The 27,352-nt window shown below is 40.9% G+C and overlaps 1 protein-coding gene across 17 annotated transcripts in view; it reads right to left on the bottom strand.

Annotated features, from left to right (window-relative positions):
* TTLL5 (tubulin tyrosine ligase like 5) overlaps positions 1 to 27,352 on the bottom strand; it is a 126,960-nt gene that overhangs the window by 12,374 nt on the left and 87,234 nt on the right. For 14 of the 17 annotated variants that reach the window (XR_005257283.1, XM_038139871.1, XM_038139865.1 and 11 more), the window contains 3 exons: positions 15,954 to 16,128; positions 8,586 to 8,806; positions 1,731 to 1,816 (listed from right to left, as the gene is read on the bottom strand). Coding sequence is in view for 14 of the 17 variants with exons in the window: in XM_038139871.1 (XP_037995799.1) it covers positions 1,731 to 1,816; positions 8,586 to 8,806; positions 15,954 to 16,128 (482 nt within the window). In the remaining 3 variants the exon portion in view is untranslated. Of the gene's footprint in view, positions 1 to 1,730; positions 1,817 to 8,585; positions 8,807 to 15,953; positions 16,129 to 27,352 lie in introns of those variants that run through there. The other 3 variants (XR_005257284.1, XR_005257285.1, XM_038139879.1) reach the window with 2 other exon arrangements.

The raw sequence follows: 27,352 nt of genomic DNA, 5'->3' as shown, positions 1-27,352 counted from the left end.
GTTCTACTAGCCTACCCCTAGCCAAACCTGGGCTTTACCTAGGCCCTGATATTCTTAGTTAAATAGCAGGCTAACCCTTTGTTTCAGCTTCAGAGAGAGCAGTTTAGCACAATGCAGCTTGACCAGTTCTACAGAAGGAAACATGAGCTGAAGTTCTCAATTCTCACTGGATTACAAGTATTCACAGAGGAGTGACTACCCTGAACTTCACAGTTGTTATCTAGCCTCTATTATTCCTCCAGCTCTGGCTGTTGCATACCATCATTAATATTATCACCCATCTTCATGCATGCACTGCGGAGATATTCACAGAAATGGGGAAGGATAGCAAAAGGCTACCTACGGTTATCACGGACACACGTAACAGTATCCAGAGGAAATGGAAAGATTCTCTTAAAAAGGTTAAAATGACAGGGTGGCAACTGCAACAGTACTCTTGAAAATGTGAAAAAGAAGGCAGAATCCAGCACACAAGCACCTTCATGTAAGTCCACTCAACAGAACAATTTTATCAATATATTGAGAACATCACTTTTAAATTTATCTGTAACCTTGCTTTGTATACTGTACTAAAAACTTAAATTGCACTACACAGTAGACCAAAACTTTTGATTCAGCTATATATGTAGTACAGGGTTGACATAATTTTATTTGTTTGGATAATGCCATTATATGCCAGAGTACACTGGCATGTTCCAGTGTACCACAGGGTGTTTTTATATTGGCTGTGGCCATTCACCCTATAAAATTTCGGGTAGGATAACTGGAGTTTTTGGCAAGTGGTAAAGTGTGGGAGGCAGTTTGGAATTGTACATTAAGTGCATTAGCTGAATGTTTGTGCTAGAGGATCAGCAAAACAATCACTGACATAAATAAAGGAAATGTCATATTTTAATTTCAGAGATAAATATCCAAGAGATGAACCCCTCCACAAACTTTTCTTTCAGCCTCTGAAAACACAGAGATCACTGCATTAGCAACACTTAAGTCATGTTTTCACGGTTCCATTTCAAAACAGAAGATCAGAAACATAATTTTTCAAAGCATTCTGGAACATAATGTGTCCACATATTCCATTACACTATCACAAATTACTGTGAGCCACAGGTAGTACAGGTTTACAAGACCTGCCAGTAGGTCTGCAAAACTGACTGGGTCTTCATTTGCTAAGAACTTATCAGCAGATAAACCTGTTTGAATTAATTAGCCACTAAGGAAAGACTAAGATTTGATTCTGTAACTTTCAGTGATTTTCTATCAGATATTTTCACATCTACTACTTGACTTCATTATGCAGCTGATTCACAAGTCTCAGCTATATCTTTCTGCACTAAGAGCTTTTCTGCAAGACCAAAGAAAAATGTAAAGTATGTCCTGGCCCTTTATTACAGGCCAAGCTTAAACAAGAGAGCATCTTGAGCCAAAGTCTAAAGCAAAAAGGAACCACTTGAGCCAAGGTGGTTTTTTCCCTCCCCAACCATATTTTAAGGGGGTCTTCCAACTCTATGAAACTCAGCCTATGCTCCCTTCTGTTTAGCCTTTTTAATCCCAGGAGCTTTAAATTCCCCACACAGCTGAACCCAGACTGTTACCTAAGAACCACTACATGTAGAAGAGGCAGCTGTGTTTTTTCTTGCTGATAAGTTTTTTCCCTGTCAGTTCTTGAAAAAAGATGAAAGCATCCCAGCATACCCACCCCCACTTTCACAGTCTTTGGCACTGTCACTCACCTGTGGAATACGTCCCTGGCTCACAGGGTGCAGCACTGTGAAGGCTGTTCTGGGATCCATTCAGTTGCTTTTCAGTGGAGGTCAACCTAAGAGGTAAAACCATAAAATTAGACAGATTAGACAGAGGTGATACAGCAAGGAAGAATGAAAGTCTCACACAAAAAAAAAAAAAAAAAAAGATAATTCCCCTAGTTTACATAATCTCACTGGGACTGTAACCATGAAGCTATGCCTGAACGTGGTACAAAAAAGGCAGTGATAGCAACTGACTCCAAAAAGCAGAGCAAGGCAAATGAACAGTCAAGCCACCAGGGAAACTTTCATGTGACTAAAACACTTAATTGTCTCATATGCCTTGGAAGCTGATTCTAGAGTATAAGGAAGACAGTAAGTGCTATTGGACCACCAACATACGTTGCAACTAGTAAGCTGTGGTCATCTTAGTCCAATGATTTGAATTAAAGTGATTAAGCAACTGTTGCACAGAAATGCATGTGCTGTCAAAACATACTACATTCAAGAGTTAGTCTTTGCATCTTGCCTCAGCAGAGAGAGCTCATTTAGCCAAGATTTCTCACTTATCTTGCAAACTGAGACACATGGGATGCATCTAATTTTCAGTAATCCAGTGCCATTCCTCAAGGAGGTACCTTATGCAAATCCTTCTGCATCGATCTCAGCACTTGAGTTACAGCAAAACTATACTCTGTAGACTACAACGGCACTTTCTTTGACTCAGAAAGATTCATTACCAAACTGAGACCATGTACTACTACAGATAAATTGGGTCTACTCACAAGAGAAGGGCAAGCTATACAGCTGCAAGCATCTATTCTGTCCTTTAAAATCTATACAATTATCCTTTTATTCCTGATTTGTCCTCTCCTCCCTTATTCTTCCTTGCTGTTCTTCTTTCTAGCCCAACTCATTTCTGATTACTACAGACTTTTCTGCGAGTACACTCCTCTCTGCCAGAGTCCTTCTTCACTCTTTCAGCTCTGCAGTGTTGCAGTTGCTGTCAGCTCTTCCCCGAAGAGCATCATTATCTCCAATCCCCATGGGATGCCCTGACAACTAACTGACTGTTACTCACTGTTTAAATTGAAATTCACTGTTTAAATGCATGCAGTTTCTATGGTTTTATCTGAAACCTTTTGCTTCCAGATTTCAAGGTCAGCAAGTTGCCAGAAACCAGGTGTTTCTGACAGCTAAAAGGTCTGTGAGGGACTCCTGCATTTTATTTCAGCTGGATTTCAGTGAAATGAATTTGAGTCTACACATGAAGGGAGAGGGATGCAGATACATTTGCATACCACAACCCCTTACTTCAGTCAGTCTTAACTGGAAATGATATTGTCAAATGAGGTGCCTGTTTCTGCGTTTATTGTCTCTTGGAGAGAATTTTGGATCTGTACTTATAGGGGGTTTTTTGCTGATATTGGATGGTCCTTCTGGAAGCTGAGAATCTAGATGGATCTTCATGCTTCTTATGTGGAACATGGAGGTTCCATGCTCACAATTAGCTTGCCCACTTTGTTAACACAGCACAACTGACAGCCAAATTCAGCTCACCCTTCTGTAAATGGAATGTGAGACTAGTAGTTGAAAAAGTAAACAAGAATGCCAGCAAGCACAACAATATAAACGCAAAACAGGAAACAGTCACTCTTCTACCTTATTGTTCAGATAATTTCTTTATCTCTACAGACTTGCCCTTCTTCTCTGCATACCCACAACATTGGGTACCTTGATTCTTGCAGTTTCAACAGTCACCTCATTCTGAGAGCTCATTCTCAGCTCTGCTCCTGGGATCTCCCACCAGGCTAAGATCACTTCCTCTTACTCTCTGTGCTGTCCTGATGAAAGCTTCAGTCCCAGAACACATTCACTGTTTAAACTGAGGTAATCCCTTTCCACTTTCTTCCTCCTTGGGTTGGCTGAAATCCTACTGCTTTTTCTCAGTTTCCTAATGTCAATGTCTCTGTTGTTTTTGCTTCCACTTCTCCAGGGCAAGCCATTGTTATGTTCTCCATTTCTTATTCAATACTAACAAAAACAGTCCCAGCTGTCCCCCCCATTTAAATATCTGTCATTGCTCTTTTCTATCTCCTATATGGCTAACTCCTCCTCAAAACTGATACTGGCTTCCTTAATTTAGGTACTAGACTAGTATTCAGCTGCCCAGCCTAGGACTGCAAATTCTGTTCCAAAGGTGAAAGATAAATATTTTTTTGACTGAACATCTTTGTTTTAACAACTTATTTCTGGGATGCTACAGATTCATCTAAAGGTCCAGTGGAACCAGACAGATCTGACACTAACATATTCACATCACAAAAAGCCCAGATTTGACAAGAGGGCAGCAGCAGATGTAAAGACCCAGAGCCAGGGAAGCTTGTTCCTCTTTGTTGTTCTTGGATGGGGTGTCCCTGTGTGTGTATCTGTGTGTATGAGCTGAGGCTAGCCAAGGGCTACAAGCTACAGGTCTAGTGAGCCCAGCTGTGTCAGGGTGTTAAATCAAGGCATGTCTCTCAGATGCATTGCTTCTACTGCCAAAAATGTCTAAGGGTCAGGCAGCCTGATTAACCCAGATATTCGGGAGCTGAAAAAACAAGTCTGCTGCAGTACAGCAGCAGCAAAACAGTCAAAGGGGTTCCAGTAACTGTTAGATGTGTGTTCTGCTGCCTATCCCTCTTATCAGTGGGCACTCAGTTTCTGTGTGTGATGTACCTGGCTCACTATGGGCAAGACAGGATACAAAACAGAGCCATAGTGTTTTACAGGGCCTCGCTCTGTGATCATCATCTGCTTTTGGCACATTTGCTAGGCTTGGCCAGTGGATCCTAGAAAAGCTGGCTACTTCTATGTCCATCTGCAGACAGAACTCCTCCCCACTCTGGGATGGATTTCCTGAACCCTAGAGAAATGGGTCCCCTCTACCCTATTTCTGTACTAGTTACAATAGAGAAGAACTTTGGCTCTTCTACAGCTGGCACCATGAAAAACAAAATAGAACATGGTAGAAAGATTTTTGTTCTGTGGTGGTGCGACTTGAAAGGAATATTTATTTTGATAGGCTTCCTGAATAGAGTTGTTACGACACTTACAGAGATGTTCAGTACAAGAAATTATGTGAATGATAGCACAGAAATGTGTATTTATTACAACTTAGGCGCCCCCAAAAGCAGAAAGATTTTTCATCAACCACCAGTTCACTCTTGTGAACAGCTGAGCTAATGTGTTTTTCTACGTTGCATGCTGTCATCTGTAATGTGAAGACTCTATACACCAAATAATGCTTCCAGGGAACATCTGCTTCATTCCATTGCTTATAAATACTGTATCTGTGATCTCTATCTCAAAATATCAGCATGTCTCTTAATGGTTCACAGAACCACTACCTGTCAAGAGTAGTGGCAACATGAGCAGTGAGAAAGACCCAGTGTGACTCTGGGAAAGAAGAAAGTTTTTGAGCAGCTAGCACAACAAGATCTATCTATTAGTGATACAAGTACATTAGATCAAAACTATGGAGCCCTATGAGACAATTTATGGCACTGTATTTTAGCATAGAGCTGCATACTAAATAATTTCTCCCAGTTAGTCTTTTTCCACACCTTAATATGGGCCCCAGTTTTCCACTCTGTTAGTTTAAGCAAGGAGTCTGCTTTGGACACAATCCATTATAAAGTCAACCTACCACCTTCTACAAAAACAAGAAAAGCTAGGAACTGAAAAGACAAAACTGAATTGTCTGGCTGCTCCATTACTTTTTTCCTTTATGCTTCAACCAGGAAAGTGTCCAAGTTACTAGACAGTTTTTGAATTAGTCAGTAATGTTCATCTTTAGCATCTCATTCTGTTTGTAGTTGAGTTTTCTAGCTGTTTCTTCCTCTTCTGGAAGCCATGTGTGCTGGCTGGGAGAGAATTGATAACGCATGCAAGGAGGAGATAGGTCAAAGAGATAAAGTTGATTTTAGTTTTGTCATCACAGTCTTGTCTCTGGAGGAATTTTAGAAACAACTTCAAAAAGATGATCTTTATTAAGATGTGAAACAAAAGCCAGGCAGTGCAAGAGCAAACAGAAATAAGGTCTGGCTAACTGAAATATATGGGGGGAGAAAGAGACAGGAGAGCTTTAATACCAGAATGGGATTTCAGTTTCAGTGAGTGTCGTGTAGATAATACAAAGCCCTGAGATCCCCTTTGAGGAAAGGTATCAGAAAAACAGCCAAGACGTATGAGGGAGTGAGAGAAGGCAGCAAATCAAAAGTGACATGACAGACAGATGAAGCAGCCAAAAAGATGTTATGGAGAGGGATATTTGCCACCTCATAACCTAAGGACATGGTAGTCTCACCAGAAAAGTACAATTTTTGGTGTCACAGCCCAAGCACTCTGGCAAACTGAAGAAAATACAGTAAATTCAAGACAATTAAGTACTTGGCAAGTAGAACTACTATCTGAGTTTAACAAAACCTCAACAAGTCTAAGCAAAATTAGGTTACTCCAAGAAGTAAAAGAATATTCAAAAGATGGAAAGTATTTACATGAGAAAGTGTTTCAGGTTCAGGAAGGAGGAACAAGGTACAACAGGCTGAAACAAAGGAAAAATTCAGAAAATAATTCAAAAGAAAAATTCAGCACATCAGGAGAAACCAGGTGATTAAAAGGTTGTCTAGATTCTTAAGCAGATTTTTATAACACACAGTAGAGTTCCTACCACTGGGCTTTTTTGAAAGCAGACTACACAATGTGTCCGAAAATACTCTGTACAAATTATCAGGGACGGTAGAAAACAGGCTGAAGCATGCAAGACATCTTTTTCTCCTCTAGTCCATGTTCCTTTGACACAGAGGCTTTTCTCCATTCACTCTCCTCTGTAGATGTGTATCTGGTCTTTTCCTGACAACAATGAATGGATTAAATTAGTCTGAGACATAGCAGGTTTTAAACGATCAGCCCTCAGTGTGCTGGAAATACAGCTAGGCACTGTTGTTTTCCATGTAAGTGAAAAAATGTTACTGCAAGATCCCATGAATGGCAAGAATGGGTTTGGAGCCTTGTGCTGGAGACTGAAAGGCAACTTGGAAAATATTTCCGGAGCGGCTCCTTGCAGCCTTCAATACTTGGATTAGTTTTCTGAAATTCTGAAGGAATCTTTTGCTTTTTTTCCCCCTTCTGTGCATTTTTGGTCCTGAACTTTTTCCGGTTTTCCCACACTCCTGCCTGTCACAGAGCAGAAACCACAAAAATGCAGCAAAGTAAAGTCTGTCCAAGGAGCTGCAATTCCATCTCACAAGGATAAACATTTCCTTTGCCAAGAAGTGAGCACAGCACACCGGCATCTTCAAATACACATCCCTGCTGCCCAGCAGAGAAACCCACTGACACAGCCTGTCACCTGTACTAACAAGAGCCACCCAACATGAAAGAAATCAGATAGCAAAGCCACCAGAGCATACCTGCCAGACCTGGCGCTCACATCTGCATTTGCTGAGCTGACAAAATTTACTAACATCTTGTTTTCTTTTTAAATAGTTTTGGGGGATTAACTCTGTGTGCTATCTCTTAAGATAGCAAGAGTACAGGCAGCAAATACACGAACTTCCCCAAAGCAGTTCTGTCCAAGTTCCTTAAACATGCCTTGCAGTTCCAGATTTGATTCACACACAGTGACTGCATCTCCATGAGATGTCTTTCATCAGTAACCTAAAACTAAAACTTCTCTCTTTAAACAGGAAGTGAAAACAGAATCAGGAAACCTCACAGGAGCTTGCTCTGAAAGCTTTACAACTCTTCTGGCTGTAGAGTAAGTACAAAGAAGGAAGTTATGAAATCAGTTTTCAGGATGAAACAAGTCCAAGGATATATGAGGAAAAACCTGATGAAGGATTTAGACTAAAGCAGTTCTGTCATTTAAGAGGAGATAAACAGAGTTGAGGAAGCTGAAAACCCAGAAAACTAGCTCACATTTTCTCATAATGCACAAAAGAGAAGACCAGCACCAAGAAATGGAAAGGAAGGAAACTTACAATGAGCAAGCAAAATTTCATGGTGAATATTTTTGTTTGTTTCTAAAGATAGCATTTGTTTTTAAAGATAACTGTAAAATCCATCCACTTACCTTAACTAAAAGCTTACTAAAAGTTAAAAGAAGGATTTCTACAATTAATGAGAAAAGCTATCATTACATCAGGCACAATATAAGCATTTCAAATGAAACAAACACTTGTGCTTGAAATCCTAAATCCAATATGGTGTGTTAAATTTATGGGAAAACCTGGCTCAGGGGCAGATTATCTTGTTAAAGGTATTGAATTGCTTTGTTGCTTTGTTTTGGTTTTCTTGGGGTTTTCTGGTGGGTTTTTTTTTTTTTGGCATCCTCTTCTAGATTCTAGCCTCCATCAAAGATTAGACAGAGAGAGTGACTTAAGTGCCTAAACAGAGATGTACCTTAATTGGTGCTCTGAAGTTATTTGAGACATCTACATGGGACTGACAGATACAACACAAGAACTACAGAAGACCCGTACTCATCTGGAAGAGCAGCTGGAAGTCAGGTGGAATAGCCCTGGGCATCCAAAACACCACACTGGGATCAATTTGACAGTTCCTATGTCCTTACATTTGTATGCTGTTACAGTTACCTTCCATACCCCTATGAAACACACAGCTGCAATACAGTGCAATGCTTATTTCAGTCTGTACACCTCAGGTTATTCTGAGATTTATCCTGGACAGCACAGCCAAAAAGATCTGTCAGAGTCAGATGTAGACAGCTTCTTCTCCAATATACATTTTCAGGGGAACCAGTGCCAACTCCCTGTTGTGGATGGAAGAGATAAAACTTACTTGGATATCCTTTGGGCTGCAGCCTTTCTGATCACTGCCTGTCTGTGGTTTGTTGGAGGCTTTGGAACCAGCTGAGGAGCTGTACTTTGGGATGGCATCACTTTGTGCAAACTGGCTGCCTTCTGGATACTAGAAGTGGCATTTGATGTCTTGCGGGCATCAGAGCCAGCTGGCACAGATATATGACTGGTGCTGGATTGTGAGTAGTTGGCAAAAACAGCCTGGGTAAAAAAAGAAAAAAAAATCCCATAGTAATTGGTGGTTACCTCTGTGAACACTGCTGAGAATGCTGATGGAGGTGGGTGACACTTTTGTGAGGGATAATATCTGCCTGATGAAGGCAACCCCAGTGCTCCAGGGAAAGTCCCACACATAAAGAGTTGTTAAGTCAGTGAATGTTATTTAGCCCTTGAAAACCAGGACTAGCTTCTAGGAAGGCAGACAACCTCACTACTGCCACAGAATTCTACTATTCTGGATTAAAAAACAAGAGACCCAATCCTCAATCTAATCTTGCAGTGGGCTTCCATCCACAAAGTAGTAAATATTTCAGTACGTTGACTTTCTGTGTTATCTTGCTAAATTATTCTTTATGTGGGAGGTAGGATTGAGACACAGTTCTAGGAAAGAGAAAGGTTATGGGGAAGATGATACAATGCTACTTATTTGGTCTAACTGTGTAGGTGCTTGGAATAACAGAAAAGTTCTAGGGTACCTTATTCTGAAAAAGGAACTTTAACTCCACCACTGACAAAAAGGAAAACCCCAGTAATATGAGGGAACAGAAAATATTTCTATTCCTATAGCATGTGGGAGAGTAAGCATGTTGGAGATGTGACACTGGGAACAAAAGGATCTGCATGTTATGAGACACTGGAGAACTGAGAAATGGCCTGGCAAAGCAGGGAGTGGAGAATATTTCCTCTATGGGAGCTCTGCAGACTGCTAAACTCTCTTCAGAAAGGAGCAACCTGCTGGGAGTTCTGCTTTGTCTTTCCTCGAAGTCAGTCGGATTCCCAGAACAAAGGCAATACCATAACCTTGTAATTTGGCATCTAGAGGTCAGTGATAGGAGAGAAGGGGAAGGGCTGAGCCCTCTGTGTGACCCTGGGAGCAACACCCTTCACTGAGTTTGTCCTCAGTTTCTCCTCGGGTGGAAAATACACAAAGCCACAGCAAATGGGCTCCGGGCTCCAGAGAAAACCACAGTCTGAGAGCTGGCTGAGTCTCAGCACACAGACAGGAAAAGCCCCTCTCCCCCGCAATTCTCTGGCAAATGGCAGAGCAGTGGTGTGTGGGAAGGCGTTTCTGACAGGCAGAGCTCTAGGGAGAGAAGGAAGTGCAGGAGCCAAAACAGGCCTGTTTCCCAACTAGAGCTCACTGACATTATGCCCTTGGGCTCCCAATCCTTCTTAACCTCTCCCTTCCCTGAAGCTCTACCTTGACTGCAGCTTCCAGATTCTCAATAAGGAAGCTAGTACAAGTGCAGAAGTCTGAAAAATAGCAGTCACACCCCACCTCTCCCCAAATAACCAAACTAAAATGGAACTTGGAACTTAGTCTCTTCCATCTCAGAGCCTCACATGTCATAGGGTTGGGATGGAGACCCTCAAGTCACTGCACCCACTTCTTATTCAGCAGTCACATTTCACTGTGAAATGGTATTATTCATCTTTCCTTTAGTTCTTTTGATATTATGCATTTTTCCTAGAAGTTCTTTTTCTTGTTACCAAAATCACGAAGATCCTGGAGTTCACGATGCATACAGTCATAACCCTTTGCCTGTGTTAATATGCACTGACAAGGAGATCCACTACTCTGAAGAAACAGCAAGCACGGATGCTCTAATGAAGCCTGATCAGTAAAAACTGTGTTGAAACCTGCCTGAAGAAAGGTCATGGATGTTTTTCTTGGGGGTTACAGACTTCTGAAAATGCCTTTGTCTCCACACTGCTGAGATTCTGGCTGTCTTCCAGGCAAGGGTGGGGAGACTGGAAGCTGACAAGGACCACGGCTTCTGGATTCAGCTACAAAGTATACTGCCATGCTGCGAACTCCATGGGGACACGACAGGAAACCAGGAGAAGCTTCTGCGCAAATAAAGAGGACAGCTGGGGAGAGCAGAGCCTGGCCACACAAAGGAAGGGTTGGGAAGCTTTCAGCACATCCAAAACACAGGAGACAGACCTTACCACTCATGATTCTGAAGACTAAGGGTCTAGGGAGAGCAAAAACCTAGACAAACCCTGACAGATGCAGTCCTGAAGCAGGAAGCACCCTACAACTATTGCTGCTTCAAGTGAAAAACTTTCAATCACAGTTCCCAGGCTGGCAGATTTAACTTGATGTTGAGGTGACATTTGCTACTCTAACAAGTCTCTAGGGCTACAAATCTGAAAAATACTAAAGAAGCTATAAGACATTTTAGCTAAAGTTTCTGTAAATTATTAGTGAGTTAATTTCTGCACACAATTTTCTGGGGAGGAGGAACAGCATTAACCCTGTCTTGCCCATGAAGAAAGCACTGACAGAAAGCATTTTTCCCTACATCACAGACTGAACTAATATCTCTTTGTTTCAACATCTACAACACCATCCACAAAGTATTCCTTGTACAAAAAAAGAAAAATTTTAATTAGAAAATCTCAATGTGTACACCTTGTCAGTAAGGACAATGAACATCTAAGAGTAATAGTAGCAGCTAAGTTTGGGCTGTTAGTGATTAAAAGCAGAGGTAGTGTAGTACTTTGAAAAAAAGCAGATACATTAATGATCTTCAAAAACAGAAAGAATGTTCCTGGCACTTACCATCCCTGTATCTAACACCCATCCCTAGCACAGTAATGGAACAAATGTTGCAAGCAAAAACATGTTCACTGTGTGACCAGAGGAGGTAATGAAGCTCATTTCCTGCAAATCTGTCTTACAGTATATTATATAAAGCATACCCCAAATCATGCCTCTCTTCATGGGTCTGGGCATTCTTGTGTTGGATTTGTGCTGTCTAATTAGGAGTGGTCTCATACTGAAGCCATTGCCTTAATGGGAACAGTAGTCAAACCCCCTTCCCAGATACATGGCTCTTGATTTTAATGTAATTTGTATGAAACATAGCTGTGAGATCTCTATCCCACAGTCATTCACATTGAGTTGGATCAGTGAATCTGAAAAAGATGAGAGACTCAGCAGTGTATGAGAACTGACAGATGCACATACACATGTATTGCATAAAGATCCGTGCAGCTAGTTCCAAATCCCTGACAGTGCAAACTGAGATGTTTATAAGCAATAAACAATAAAGAGGTTTTAAGTTAAAAAAAAAAGAAAAAAGCAAACCAAACAAAACACAACCCACCACTTTTAGAAAAGCAGTTGTGTTTCAGATAACATTGCAAAAATACAGAAAATTAATAGCCTTGGAAGATCTTTCCAGTCATATAAATTGTTTAGTGGAAATTACTTTGAACACATAATAATGCATTCAGTTAAATCAGTTTGGATACAACAATTGGTTGAATTGAAAATTCACAAACTGGCAATAAAGAGCAGGCTCAACATGTACTATTAACTACCACAGTGTTAAACTGCACTAAGAAGAGTATCTTGAGGTCTTAAAAAAGAAGCAGCATATAGTATGCACAGACTGTCCTGAACTGTGTCCTCTTTGGTAAATTCTTCAGAGCAAGAAAAAAAAATACATTTTATTCAGTTGACTTGGTGCCTTCTGGTTTATTTCTCTTGGTACTGCTAGCTCTCTGGGGCAAGGATTGGGTTGTTTCATTGTATTGGAAAGATTGTTAATACATCTGGGCGTTACCATAATTCTAATAATAGTGACAGGATCAGAAACACGGACAAAATTTCAGCTGGTATAAATCAGCTCAGACTACTGCTTTTAGAATGGTTGTTCTGTTTTACTTACACTGAGACTTTGACTCATCAGTATCACAAGACTCAAATAGGAAAAATGGCAGTTAGGACATTTAGTGGGAAAACAAGCTGAGGGAGAAAGCTGCAAAACAAGAATGAACAAGAAAAGGAAGGAAGGAAAAGAGATACTGCAAATCTGACAGCAGTTGAATATATAACAGTTTAATGATGATGCTGCATTCAAAGACGCCCTGTATCCTCAGGCAGCAATAATATAGTTCTAGGAACAGTAGTAATATTATTCACAGTACTCAGCATTTCCAGTCAGATCTAAATAAACGGTAAGTATGTCAGAAGGGAATCACAAATATTAAAAAGACAAAAATTTGCTGAACTTCATAAAATGAGGACTATTTCAGGGGACATACAATTTTTAAATGACTGAGAGAATTATTTAAGATGAACTCAGCCTAATCTTCTACAGCATAAAATCTACTTAAACTTGTGATTGAAATTGTGATCACATAACTGCCCACACAACTCATTAACATGATTCATGTCTTACTTAACATGAGCCTTTTTGATGTAAGCAGGACTGACAGGGATCATTCCACCATACAATTGTACTTCCCTTGTTTTAATTTAGCTCTTTTCCCATGTGAAATGTTTGGCATAAAATTTTAAATCCAGTACATGCTAGGCTAAGCAGACAGAACACAGCCACACAAAGAAGGAACCTCCCTAACAGCTAATGGCATCTTTCCAGTACAGGAAACAATTAGAGAATAAACAATGATGGTATATTAACTGTCTTGCCAACTGCAGCAGTGATAATAACATCTAGGTCATACCATGTCACATGAAGTCTCCTTTAAACATTAAAAATACTGCTATAAGCCTGTTTTTCTTGTCTTTTGGTTTAACTTTGTAATTCTTGTTCCTTGGTTTTACTGATACCAGATTTAAGCTTCTTGTCTCTACTTTCAAACTCTTCTACTTCCTATTTTGGTTCACTTTTCTCAAGGTCTGTACTGTGTCTGTTCCTGGTCCATATCACTCCACCTATTTGTTAGATTCTCATCCAGCCAGTTTTGTGTTTTTCTTTTTGTCCAAGTAATCAAGTACCTATTCTGCAATCAAAGGTCTATTCCTACCATACCACACTGTGTGAACTAGCTTTTGCATACAAGGAGTGAAAACTGTTTGTTATAATTCCTTTTCCTCCACCCACACAGTATTTGATATTCCACAGATTGTTAAATGCCTGCAGAAATCATCATCATTCTTACTTGTCTGGAAAGTGTTCAACCAAGAGTGGGTGCTGCAACAAAGCACGCAACAAGCCTTCATGTTAACACACATGATAAGATAGATCTACTGCCTGGTAAATGGACACAAATGACACAAAAACTTGACAAAAAAAGCCCACAGTGTCCAGTGCATCCATCTCATCTCCAACATCCTGAACTGGTTAATGTACAGGAGAAGCATTTGCTGTGTTATTAATCATGGTGCTTCTGTTACTTGATCACATATATAGTCACACATGTAACTAGTCCCTTTGCCAGAGACAGAAGGAAAGACTGGCACCTAGTCATGCTGCATGGGCATGCCACATTCAGGGTGCAGCTCAAGATATAGTCCTTAATAGATGTACTTCAGCTACTGACAAATGGCTAGTCTGCCTTCTGACCACAACAAGAACCTGAACAATCAGGTGAAACACTCTCAGGGATATCCTGCATGCATTCCCCAAAGTAGAGAGATGATGACACTCTTTCAAGTGATAGGTCTTCAGTCTTGGGGGATATATTTCTTCTGCTGTGGGGAGACTGACAAATTTGAATGTAACAGGCAAGACAACAAAGGATGATGTAGATCTCAATACATGGAAAGCAAACAATGGGAGATAGGTAGCATAGGTGACACTGACAAGGAAATGTGGTAAAGCCATGCAGGCTAGGATAAGCTACATAAACTCTGCCTAAAAGGGGAGGACAAATGAGGGTCAGCATGAAAGGGTGGTGCAGAAGTCAAAGCAGTGTGAATGGAAAGATGTAGGTCAGAGAATGCATAAGCAGCAGAAAAGAGAAGACAGTTCTTATAAAGGCCTAGTTAAAGAACTAAAGTCTGAGAAGCTAACTAGCAGAAAGGTCAGTGACAGAAAGCTAGAGAGGGTGCAAGGGAAGGCAAGGGTATTGTCATGACTGGCAGGGTGGGCATCAGAGGATTGATGCAACTGTTACTGGAAGAGGAGGGCTGGCTGGCTCCATACAATGTCTTGGAAGGAAGTGTCCAAGAGACAATAATTTTATTAAGATGACATTTTATTCATGACAGAAAGTCTGAAGGCCCCCATGCTCAGCAATTATTTTTCTTCAATAACATCAAATTCAGTGCAGCCTAAATCCTGCAGCATGGCAATAGCCTCAACACAGCAACTCCAAAATGCTTGGCTCAGAAGAAAGGAGGGAGAGAAAGGAGAGGGGGACGTTGTGGGGGTGAGAGGAGGTTTAACAAAGAATCATTTTAACAGAAACTCCTGAGTAATGGCTCTGCCCCAGGCCAAGAATAACATCAGCTCAATGTCAGCAGTTAGAAGAGGGCCCAGCCAGGCCCCATGGCCAGCTCCAGCCTCCTCACAGGCACAAGCCAGTTTACGGCTCTTTCCTGAACTTGTGAGCAGCCACATCTGCCCACCCAGAGCCCAGTGGACAGAGATGAAAGAAAGTGAGTGAGAACAACAAGATCGTAGGTGAGAGAAGTTGAGAATGGTAACTACATGGCTAGGTAACGGCCTTGAAAGAAGGAGAGCAAGTAGCAAAAAGCAGAAGGGCCTCTCCTTCAAGATACTCCCAGAAAAGATTACTCCCGATTTGCCTATAACCTATTCTCAAGGGCCCTAACTAATGACTCATGTGCTTCACAGGAGGGAGAGTGGGTGTCCAGACCTCCCTGTGTTAGGTCTGTTCATGGGTGTTCAGTCATGCCAGACTGCTAACAAACAGCTCCTTGCTACTGGAGACCAAGTAATTTTGAAGGAACATTTGATCATCCAAAGGCTTCCTTCCTTTTAGCAGGGAAGCGTTTTGGATATCACTCAGAATACATCTCTTTTCATAATTACAAAGTGAGGTAACAAGCGTATCAATTAGGTCATTATAACCTTGAAAGCTTCTCCCAGCAGAATGAAAATGCTGTTCCACACACAGTGGTCCACCTTTGGCACCTAGGAGTCATCCAGAACTTCAATAATACCAGCCCTTTGTCATATGTTCTCCAGCTCTTCAGATGTCAACATAATGGAAGAAGCTATTGAGAACCACAGTATCAAAATGCTAGCAAAATCACTGCAAGTAATACTGGTTTTGTTGCAACCCACTTTAAGAGCTACTTCCTTGACAAAATCTATGCCATCTGTACTGTCTCTGGGTTTGTTTTCACATCTAAGACTCGGTCAGCACTGCTACATCCCGGGCAGGAATTTTTCTTAGTTACCTGTTGCCGTGCTTGGTTTTGCTCCACCAGCTGTCTTGACTGAAGTTTCTGCTGCTGAAGCTGCTGCACAGCAAACTGAAGCTGACAGCTGGGATGTGCCAGAGGCCCCCGTGTCACCTTGCAGACGTTGTTCTCAATCTCTCCTTCCAAGGCAAAATGATGATTCTCTGGAGCCCTGAGGAAAGAAGAGCCACCATGTTTTCACTACTCTGCATATAAGGACTCCTGCCTATAAGGCACTGCTGCTTCAAAGAAATCTCTTCATATTTAGCCAGTTATGAATTTGTATTATGTGCCTTTAGCAAGCACAACACCTGCTAGAGGTGTCATGTGCCAACTGCTTCCTGCTAAGGACTTTCTTGAATATAGGCTGGGACTATATTACTAGACATTCTCTTGAGGAGAAAAAAGGAAAGGAGAATAAAAACTCTAAACTGGAACATTTCTGTGGCTAATTAGATAGGCAGAATAGCAGCAGGAAAAAAAGCTGATTTCCACCACTAATGAGATAATTATTTATTTTGATTTGTAGAGGCTTTAATACAGTAACACAAGGCTTACACTAAGCACGTACATGCTGCAGTGACAATGGAATAGAAACAGACACGCAGTACAACATCCAGAGAGGATATAGGACTGGTTGGGTGAGGTTGGAACTAGGATACATACTGACTCCGTACAGTTACAATCCAAAAGGCTTGGAGGGAGTGAGATAGGCTCATTTCTTTCATCCTCAGAGAAATGCCAGCTTTTCTTAGAGGACAAAAGGCCTCCAGCAAAGAGACAGGGGCTCTTGCAACCCAGGCTTACATGGTAGGAGTTCAGCTGTGGCCTGCAACATGATAAGTACCAACAGAAGCTCACTAGCTTGCTTTGAAGTTTGTAAGCCCTGGCAAGAAGGCAGCACCAACACACTTCTACACAAGGCTGAGGGGCTTTGCAGAGAGCAGGTGGCAGACTGACAGGACCACGAGGTGGCCTGAAGAGGCTACAATGACCCAGCAATTCACACATTCTGTGCTCACACCACAGATGTTTTATGACCCACTGAATCCTGACACTGGCTAATATAACCTTCAAGCCTCAATGCCTGAGCTTCTCAATATCGGTTGATCTCCGACACGTTTCTTTCAGCCATTCCTTTCAAATATTTCCTTTGGATTCCCAGGGCAGGCTTCCCTTGTGCTTCCTATCTACATCATACATAACAGGGACGTAAAAGATCATTTTTGGAGCTTTTGGAGGACCTACACAGTTTGGAGTGTAGGTCATGGTTTTGGCAAGGGAGTTAACTGCAATCTCTTGCAGTTAACTCTCTCGCAGTTAACTCTCTCTGCAATCTCTTGCAGGAACCTATCACAACTTACAACCTAGATTCTTTAAAGATAACTCATCTTGCCTTGAACATGTGCTCCTTCCCCCAAAAGCTCTGTCACTGCAAACCCTTAAAACATTCAGAAATACGAGAATTCACTCAAACATTCCTTTAGCTATTTATTCAAGTTATATTATTCATTCTAGAAACTAGTATCTGTTCCAACTCCTCCCATATCTACCTCCAGCTCAAAATCTGCAATACATAAAATTCATCACTTGATCCAAAAGAATGCTTATGAAGCTCAGTATTGAGTGATTACTTCAAAAGTGTAACAGTGAAGACAAAATGGAGGAGACAAAACTGATAAAAATGACAGCTCCACTAAAACTGGACCTGCCAAAAGCCAGATTTTGTGCCATAGAGATGATGTGCAATGACTGCAGTCTGCAGTACTGTGTAGGCCACTATCTAAATGGCATCATTTTAGCAACATTTCCCTGAGTTGCATTTCTTCTGTTTTGAGGTATCTAGCAAAGGATTAACTTATGAAATTACAAATACTTAAGTCTGACTTTTTAAAAATGCACCAAGATTGCTGCCTTTCTCTAACCTTTGTCCAATTTAATGAACTCTCAAATTCTCTCACTGGGTTTCTAACTTGCTTTAATTTACTTTTTCAGTTTCAATCAATATACTGGACATAGTATTGCCCCAGTAAACTTGGCTTACATTACCCAGGAAAGCACCAGTTGAAACTACATTATTAAACATTTAGGAAGAACTAAATTTAAAAACACCAAACAAAACCACATAACTTTGGCTAAGATTTTCTTGTGGCACAATCCTATACACAGCTCCCTGCAGTTCCAATACCTTCTCTCCATATGACACAACAAAACAACACTTAGGATTTTCTAGACACTATATTGAAAACACTGTTGCTTGCCTAAGCAGATTTTATCCTCCTGGCCTGCAGAATCCTTCTTCTGTTGGCTTCTATGGGTTTTCCTTATTTACAGACAGAAATCAAAGTAAATGCATTATTCTGCATTTATGCAATATGTTGCAAAACATAACTTCAACTTTCTATAATATAAACATACAATACTTGACACCAGCAAGCCAGTGTATTTGCCAGTCTTGGGATCACTTTCATAAAGAGATATTTCATCTGCAGTTTTAAGTCCCCACATAACATGCTATCAAAGTGCTGATATTACATCTAAGGTGATGTTTGTCCTGGTACAGAACAGGCCTAGGATCTCAATACACTGATGCCAGAGATGGGCTCCAGCTCTCAGTCTACTTGCCATGGTCATGGGAATGCGTCACGGAGCATCTCCTATGTCTCTCAGTCTCTGCCTGCTGGATGATTTATTAAAGCATGACAAAACTTCTGCATCCTGAAGCAGAAATTAGTTCTGCCTAAGGAAATTACAACTGGTTCAGCACCATAATGAAGGCTGCAAAACAGCAGTAGAGGACCTCACACCTTAATGGATATTAAAGAGTTCCCTTGTTAAGAAGACTGTATAAATACCCCAAACCAAATTAAAAGCTTTCTCAAAACTTACACTGTTTCAGGCAAAGCCAAAAATAACCAGGAAAAACCTCCACACCCCTAATGGAAATGAGAATTGTAGAGTCAGTACTCACAGACCTGCTTGTTTTGAATTCAGGATTACTGCTTGAACACTAATGATTGAATATTCATTTCTTCACACATACAGACAACAGATTTAGGCACAGATGCACACACATGCAAATGGGAAATAGAAATTCCTGACTGTGCCACCAGAAAAGATTTGGTTTCATTCTGTCAGCCAGGCTGGTTGTGAGCAATCTTCTCACAGCTTGCTCAGAATTATTTATGAGTTGCTTAGTTTAGAGACCTGGCCAGGATTCAGGCCTTCACTATGCACAGGAAATCTCAGCCTTTGGCATTATGGCCCATCCTTTGTAAGCAAGATTCTGTCCTTCCAGCAGCTCTTCAGGCTACTCAGTGTTTTTGGCAAGAAACTCACTGTGTTCCTTTCTTTCAACTGTAGTTTTCATAAAGGCTGGGCCAGAATTCTCTCTTTCAAATCACTGACAGCATAAAACCTCTCTGCTGCAGCTTTTTATACCACAAAAGATACAGGTTTGCTTGTGAGACCATTTTCAACAAATCACCATGTGATTATCACTGGGATCCAGTCCAAAAGTGCTAGAACACCATACATTCATCTCCAGGTTTTCTGGTTCCAAACTCCCTTTCTACTCTAGTTCCCTTTTCCAATCCATTAGCCCTTTTCTGATGTAAGCAGCCTTTATGCAATCAACTGCTTACACCACTACCAGAAACTAATGTCAGTGTACTAAAACACTAATAAAACGTTAAAGCATTTTTTCATTCATTACAGAAAAAAAAGGTCTCTATGAAATCCAGTCTCCATAGACAAGGGATGTGAGCATCAGCTCTTAGAAGAAAGGAGAGAGCTGGCTTCTGTTTCCATTCCAAAATAATTTGAAGACAATTCCAAGGACTGAAGTTGTAGACAAGATCAGACCCCAGAACACCAGTCTCTGAGGATCTCCTAGTTACAAAGAACTATAGGTCAAACAGCAAGTCTGTACTAAAAGAATGATATATCATGCTTACATTTATATTTCAGCTGAAGCCTTCTTCCAATGGCACAGCTGGGCACTTGCTTGATACCAATTCCTGTGTGGCAGGCAACAATACCAATTCATGAAGTACACTGGTGTTCTCCATATATCATTCACTAAGCAGGCACTTTTGAAATACTTGAAAAGTGTCTACATCCCATTGAAACGCAGTGCAAACTAGGCTCAAATTATTGTGTAAATGAAGCTTCAGCATTCATGAAGAATATTCCTCTGTTTAAGCCTGCTGAGTTTGGGAGAACTGATAGGATCACAGCAGAAATCAGTACGTCTGGAGGTCGAGCAAACTGAGAAAAATATTACTTTCCCACTAAACAAGGAAACAAGCTGACAACGAAATTACTTTGCATCCTTTCCTGTAAAGACTGGAGCTATGGAGAAACAAGAGCCATTGCTGGCAATAAGAGAACCCAGTGCATTTATAAATCAGTGCTCCCACCTTGCCATAGAATACAAGGCAACCTTGGGCAGCAGTTTCCTTCCCACAGGGCATTCAGATGGTATGACAAGTCTAGGAAGTTTTCAGTACAAATCCTTGGTGAGCACCAGCTGCTAGAAAGTAGTTGGCATAGTAACTAATGATTTTGTCTAGTGTGGCAGCTCCCAGCATCCTGCTGACTTATGTTCAGGCACTCAGAAAAACACAGAACATTTTCTTTGGCACACTATGTGCTTCTTCCATCCCTAACAATAGGTCCTAGATTGGGGCTGGCTACAGAGCAATGATAAACAGAGTGGGATGAAGCCCAGGACGCTGGGGTCCTGGCTGGGATGCAGGAGTTTTGGGCCTCTCACTTGCCTCGAGGCCTTTCTTTGTCTTTCTTCCTTTTTCCTTCTCCTCAGCTTCAAAAGCAATAAATTAAAAACTGAAAAACAGAGCAACAAGTCTTTGAGAATGGTTCGCTCCTGGCCTCTGCCGTTATCAGGAGCGTCTATGAAAGAGTGACTTTGGTGCAGTGTAGACAGCAAGAGTCTACATTTTAGCAAGGACTGAAGCTCTGTTTGCTGGAACATGCAAGCCTGGAAAAACCTCCTGCTTTGTAACATAGCACGAGCTGTGTTACAAAGGTAAAGAAAAACAGTTTCACAAAACACCAGGGGCGACCCAAGCATTTTGAATATTTCTGTAAGAGCTAAGCCTGGGATTTTGGAGATCTGAGGCACTGGGAGCTGGTCCAGAACTCCCCATGGTACAGGTACTTGGAGAAAGCGAAGGGGCAGGAAGCAGCTGGCCAGTATAAAATGAGGATGCCCTCACCTGACCTGCAATCTACTTTTGTACTCCTCAAAAGAAGCTAAGGAAAAGCTTCTAAAGTTAATGAGAGGCTTGTAAAGGCTGCATTGGCACAAGAAACCTGCAAAACTGCATTTTAGGTTCAAATCCAGTTCAAAGTGAAAAGTATAGTCCCCCATGGCAGACGTGGTGTAGAGATGCAGCAGAGTTTCTGTCACAGACCATCAATCAAGCTTTCCTCTATTATTGACGAGGCATCATGAAATAGTTTCAGCCTTAGTTCTTTAGCTCCCTCTTCTCCCAGTAGCTCAAGCTACTTTTACTTACAGAAGGGGCTCTTATCATCAGTATATTTGTGTCATGAGAAAACAGAAGATGTATAATATCCATGTGCAAAACCTTAGGCAAAAAACATGAAAAGTTTTGTGCATTTAACTGCAATTTCCAAATCCATTCACAGGTTAACTCTAAGAGCTACCAGAGGCACAATTCAAGCATTCCAGAACATTTTAATATGCATAATATCTAGCAAATGCCAAGAGTCCCCCTCTGCTATTCTCGCAATTCCCCCTTTCAGCTGAGAGAACTGATATTGTTGTAAGAATTTTACTCAGAAACAAATATGTGAGTGAAGGCATCCAGCTTATCTCCTTGTGGTGCAGGACCAACATGTTTCAGTGGCTGTAGGAGCCCATGTGTCACACTCAGCTGCACAACTCCACAAGCTGGTATGCATTCAGCATCAAGAATTTCCCCCAACATTCCCAATCAAACTTACATTTTCACTGTTTTATGATACGACATTCCTCTTATTTCAGGACTAAGCCTTCACTACTAGAACTATGTCTCCTTTGAGCTCAGGCAGCCTTGGCACACTTAGCTCTCTTCTTTTTCCTCACTTCAGTCCCTTCTGGCCTTGACTGCACATTGTTTTTCCGTGAACTTTTTCCACTTTATTATTCCAGATGTGCATGCACAATAGCTATATATGGAAAGCCCACGGCCTTCTTGCTCCTTCACTTTTTTCTGCAACTACTATCAAAGTCCACAGGCTTCTTTCTTTTCTGGTATATGTTGCTGGACAACTTATTTCCGGCTCCTTAGCTTCTGAAAATTATTCTTGCTGTTTCCTCGCCATTGATAAACCTGGGTTTTGGAACATCAGTATTTTCTTATAACAAAGGAGATTGGGAATTAAGTGCTTTCACATCCTAGGTCTCCATACACAGGAAAGACCATGAGTGTTAAGTGTCTAATCTGCTAGGTTAGAAATGAGGTGCATCATAACAGCCTTCTGATAGTCTAGGAGGGGAAGGGCAGAATGAGATTATGGAGGAAAACCTCTTCAGGGAAGGCCTAACCTACCTCAGCTACTCCTGGATTTAGCTGGTATTGTCAATCAGAAGCCCTAAACATGCCAGTCTCAACAAATTAAATCAAATCTTTACCCTTCAGTGGAGACAATTTTTGTTGGGACCCTAGAAGCATCCTTGTCTTCGTACATGTTACAAAATACCGACAGGCTCTCTGATCTGGGGAATACTTAGCAGGTAAAAAAAAAAAAACGCTTTTGTTTTTCCTCCTTTTACATACAGCAGCTCTGAAATTCTCTAGCAGAAAGGCTGAATCAGCTGACTGCAGAGTTCAGTGTCTTCATCCCACTGTGGCTCATCAGGTCACTGGAAAGGTAACCAAGGTAACTGAGCCTATCTCCTCCAAGTGATAGAGACTAACAAAATCACAAGTCTTTCCACCCTCAGTAAGTGCAAACACAGGGTTGAGCTTTAATGAATGGAAGGCTCTTCTGGCTTCATGTTTCTTGCACGCATTTCCACACCTGCAAACACAGTTAGAGCCTGCAAAAATATTTTAACAGCAAGGCATATATATGCTAAGACTAAAATAAAAACCTGGTATCATTTTGCTATCATAAGGAAGTCTGGGGGAGATTACCTGCTTAACTCTGACATGCAACAGCTGGAACTGTGAGTGTTGTGTGGTCCCACACACCCTACTCCCAGTTTTAAAGTATTAATTAAGGAAGTTCAGATAAAGCAGGGTGGACTCAATTAATTTATCTCACTGTACTGTCTGGATCCATTTTTATTAAGGTAAGTCACTCAGACTAAAGACATGTGTTAAGTGCCATCTTAAATTTGATCACTTATCCTAATCCAGGCAGAGTTTCTGGTGTGAATATACACACTTCACAGAATCCTAAGTATCAGAAAATTAGATGCAGTATTGCACTACTTATATATGGGAAAGGTACTCCTCACTGAGGAGGTTCCACTGTAAAAGCCTAGTATGAATCAAGTGGACCAACTTGATGAAGATGAGTTGTAACAACATCCTTCTATTTTCTCTTTAACTGTAGACAAGTTTATTGAAAACCAAACTGAAAAAGTCTAACAGGCTCTATTTATTTCTAGACAGAAGGCCTTTTTTAGTGCTTTATGCAAACAGAATTTTTGCATTTTACGGGTGGATAGCAGAAGTAGCACACAAGGATGAAAACAATAAACGGCCACTGTTATCTGTCTAGAATATGCTTTTGACTAAATTAAAGTCACTAATCTCTCCTGAAAACTCATACTCCTTACCTCTCTCTAGAGAGGCAGGGGTTAAGTCAGGACCATGAAATTAGCCCTGCACCCTGTAATGCCTTTGAAAAGCCGCTCACAGAGTTTACAGGGAAAGAGTGAGACTTGCTACTGTCCCAGCCAACATTTGGTTCCTATTACAGCAAATAAATCTCCCCCTCCTCCTTTTCTTTTCTTACCCCCTTTTTGTATTAAAAGTCCATCAAACACATTTTTTTCCCTTTCATATTTTCCATTAAGCTTCCTCCTGTGTAAGCTTTCCCAGAGTGTGGTGCTCTTTGCTATATGTGCTCAAGCAGCAGCTGCAAGATCCCAATGAGTAGGAAAAGGAGGAATGAAGAAAGCAGCTCAGGCTCCTCTTTAAATCCCAAGAGGCAAGTGAAAAGTTACAATTGGGCTAAACTGGTGAAATCTAGAGCACTTGAGAAGAATAAACAAACAAACAAAAAACAGGCTGTTGAGTTTTGCAGAGTTAGGATTCATGAGATGGGGGAAGAGTACTCAAAGCCCTGCCCCTGACCAGAGCTAATGCCCTTGCCACCATCAGTATCCCAAAGAACATAGCACAGGATGGTGTTACACTAGAGGGCCTTAAGGATTCCTTAGGGTTGTGCTGTCCAGATATCAATCCACCTGAGGGCAAAACACATTTTTAGTGCCATATGACTAAGTAGTAGAGACATCTCATGTACTTTACTTTGCCTGTTTTGTTGTCTAAATATTAAAGACCTAGTATACTGAAACCTCTAAAGAGCACATCAAGCCTCTAGATTTCACAAAATTTGCACTGAAATTAATTAAAGTGGATGTCAACTAACTTGGCTTGACATCCAGTACAACTACCACCTTTTCATGGGGTAGATGAAGACTCTTATGAGTGTCTCTTAGAGAAGATCTGAAAGATCTGGCAGCTTAAATGGTCTGTCTATGGGGACAAGACAGCTGAAGTATACAGTTGCCTGACATCATGACTACATTTCAAGAATTCTAGCCAGATAAGAACACTTCAAAAAAGAAGCAACACCTCTACATTTATAATCTATATACCTAAAGGGAAGGCTAGAATCTGTTCTGCACTTCCTGAGCAAACATCTACAAATCAGGAATTGTGGAAAGTGTCACCTGAAAGCCAGCTGGCCACAGTTATCTTAATATAAATGTTCCAAGTAAAAGAGGTAGAGAAACAGCATGGCACCAATAAGATGCATCTACTATGCTACCATTCAGTAACACAACTGAAGTTGTATAATATCTAGCTGCTGAAATAAAGTAAAAGAAGACAAAAGACACAAAACGAGAACTGAAGGTCACTTCTCTGGGTCCTTGCTGTAAGGCTGGAGGCTTGTGGCTAAGTCTCTTGTTTCTGAATAATACCCTAAGCACTGAAACAAGGGCAAAGTAAAGGTCCTAAAGAGACTTCTACCCTTAAACAACTGAATTTTATCAACCTACATCCAATGTAATGAAGCTGAGTTAGTTTCCCAATAAAAAGTTAGACTCGCACAGTCCCCTAAGCTTGACAATACTCACATGCTGGCCAGAGTGGTGCCTCTAGCATTCTTATCTGCCAGTGTTAGAAACTCAATTCCATATGTATACATAGTTTCTGCTTTCCTTATCCCTCAAGGGGATTTCTCTAAGGTAACAAGGTATAACACAAAATAAACTCTATCTGAGAGTGATCCCACCTGTTAAACGGAATTTTTTTCCTCCTCAGTCTCCTTCTGCGGCTCATTTATGCTGGAGCTAAGGGAGAATTCTTTTACTTCCACCTTCTATACAAAGACTGACTCACCTGCCCTGGCTCCCTGAACATTTACAGCGGACTAGAGGAGGAAGGGACTATGTCTGTGACAGCACACAATTCCTAAAGTCTGTAACAAAGTTATGTAAAATATAATCAGGGGATGTTGGTGGAATATGCTCAGACACACAGAGAGAATCTAGCATGGGTTGTTATCTATTGAAGAAGCTGGCCTAGTGAGCCAGCTGTATATGCTCCATAGGTGAGACCATCCTATCCCACACATTGCAGGAAATGAAAAAATATAAGAAAAAAAGGCTATTTATACAGAGACCACAGATTAAATACTATCATGATATAGACATTCACCCATCCAAAGAGCAGCATGGCATGCTGACACCACAGCAATACCATGGATGTGGTGCTAGGTGTTTTAGTTTTGTTTGAGTTTTTTTTAATCACTGCAAGCCTTATTGATGGCCACAAAGCACTGTATTTGTACTGTAAAAAGTAAGTGCTATTTTTCCCTCACTCCATCCAATGGCCTTAGAGGAAATGGAAGATACTTTATAAAAGTGCTTATTATTTCAACCAAGGTAGCATAAATTCCTAGCAACAATTTTCTCACACTTTTCTAAAAGTCACTGAAGTTTTCCAGGTCTGTAGCATGCCTTCCAAGAATCCCCAAGAGACACCCTACTTGGAGGAAGCTACTTCAGAAAAGAGCAAATATGTTATGTTTTGTTGATAGCTAAAATGCAGCCTAAGAAAAAACTTCAGAACAGAATGGCAGGTTCAATTTTCATTTAGGTGTTATTGATTTTTAATATTGGAAGAGAAAATATTTTAAAATTTTATAGCCAGCGCTAGAACAAAGATGAAAAACCAATGGTGACATTTCCTTCCCAAAAAATTCTATACATCTGTCCCACTTTATTGCCTGGGTGATGACATACCAGAATAGTATTATAGAGAACAGCAAGAAAATACTAGAAAGGCTTGTATTTATTTAAACAGCCTTACCTGGAAAAACAAGTACTGCAGAGCAAGTATCTCCCTAATTTTTTTTACTTTGTCCTCCAGAGATAAATACCACAGAAGTGTATTGCCTTGCCAAAAGAGACCATTCCAGTTTACCACAATTTTAGCCTCTTTGTTTTAAACTACACAGAATACAGTTCCCATTCCACTCCTACTACTGGAATCTATCTGCCTCTTCACCTGAAAACAGAGCTCAGCCTTCAGCATTTCCAGTAATATTTCAGTAAGTAAAATCAGAGAGGAGTTCACACTACCACAAAGAAGTTCAATATTAATAGAATAAATTGAGTTACAGCATCTTATTTCTGGCAGTGAAGAGTTAAGTGAGTAAAGGGGAAATTCCCAGCGAACTGCCTTCAGCAGATACAGCTGAGTGTTGTCTGTTCCTGCTTTAACAGAGGCTTTATATGAAGCCTTGTTTTAGCCACCACATTTCTCTGTCTCCCTCACTCCTTATTGGAAAGATGATCCAGTCCCTCTAGATTAAGCAAGGAATTCTGGTGCACCATGCATGTAAATCTCTGCCTCTTTTATGTGGCCATTACAGAACAAAAGACTAAAATTACTACCATTATTTCAGAAGCAGACATAAAACAGAAGAGGTAAGGAAGAAGCAATTAGAAAGGCAAAGAAAGCGGAAGTGAAATAAATTTCTTACTCTAACAGGCCCAATTAAGTCCAAGGTACTCACTGGCATGAGACACAAGGCACTATAACTCAAAGTGTAAAATATAACAAAGCAACACTGTTGGTAATGCCCACACTCTTGGTTTATTTTATTTTCTTCTCTCC

The sequence above is a fragment of the Motacilla alba genome, chromosome 5 (assembly GCF_015832195.1).
Source record: "Motacilla alba alba isolate MOTALB_02 chromosome 5, Motacilla_alba_V1.0_pri, whole genome shotgun sequence".
In the NCBI taxonomy this organism is placed as follows: Eukaryota; Metazoa; Chordata; class Aves; order Passeriformes; family Motacillidae; genus Motacilla; species Motacilla alba.
Note: the sequence above shows the minus strand (reverse complement) of the source record. Positions and strands in the feature narration are given on the sequence as shown.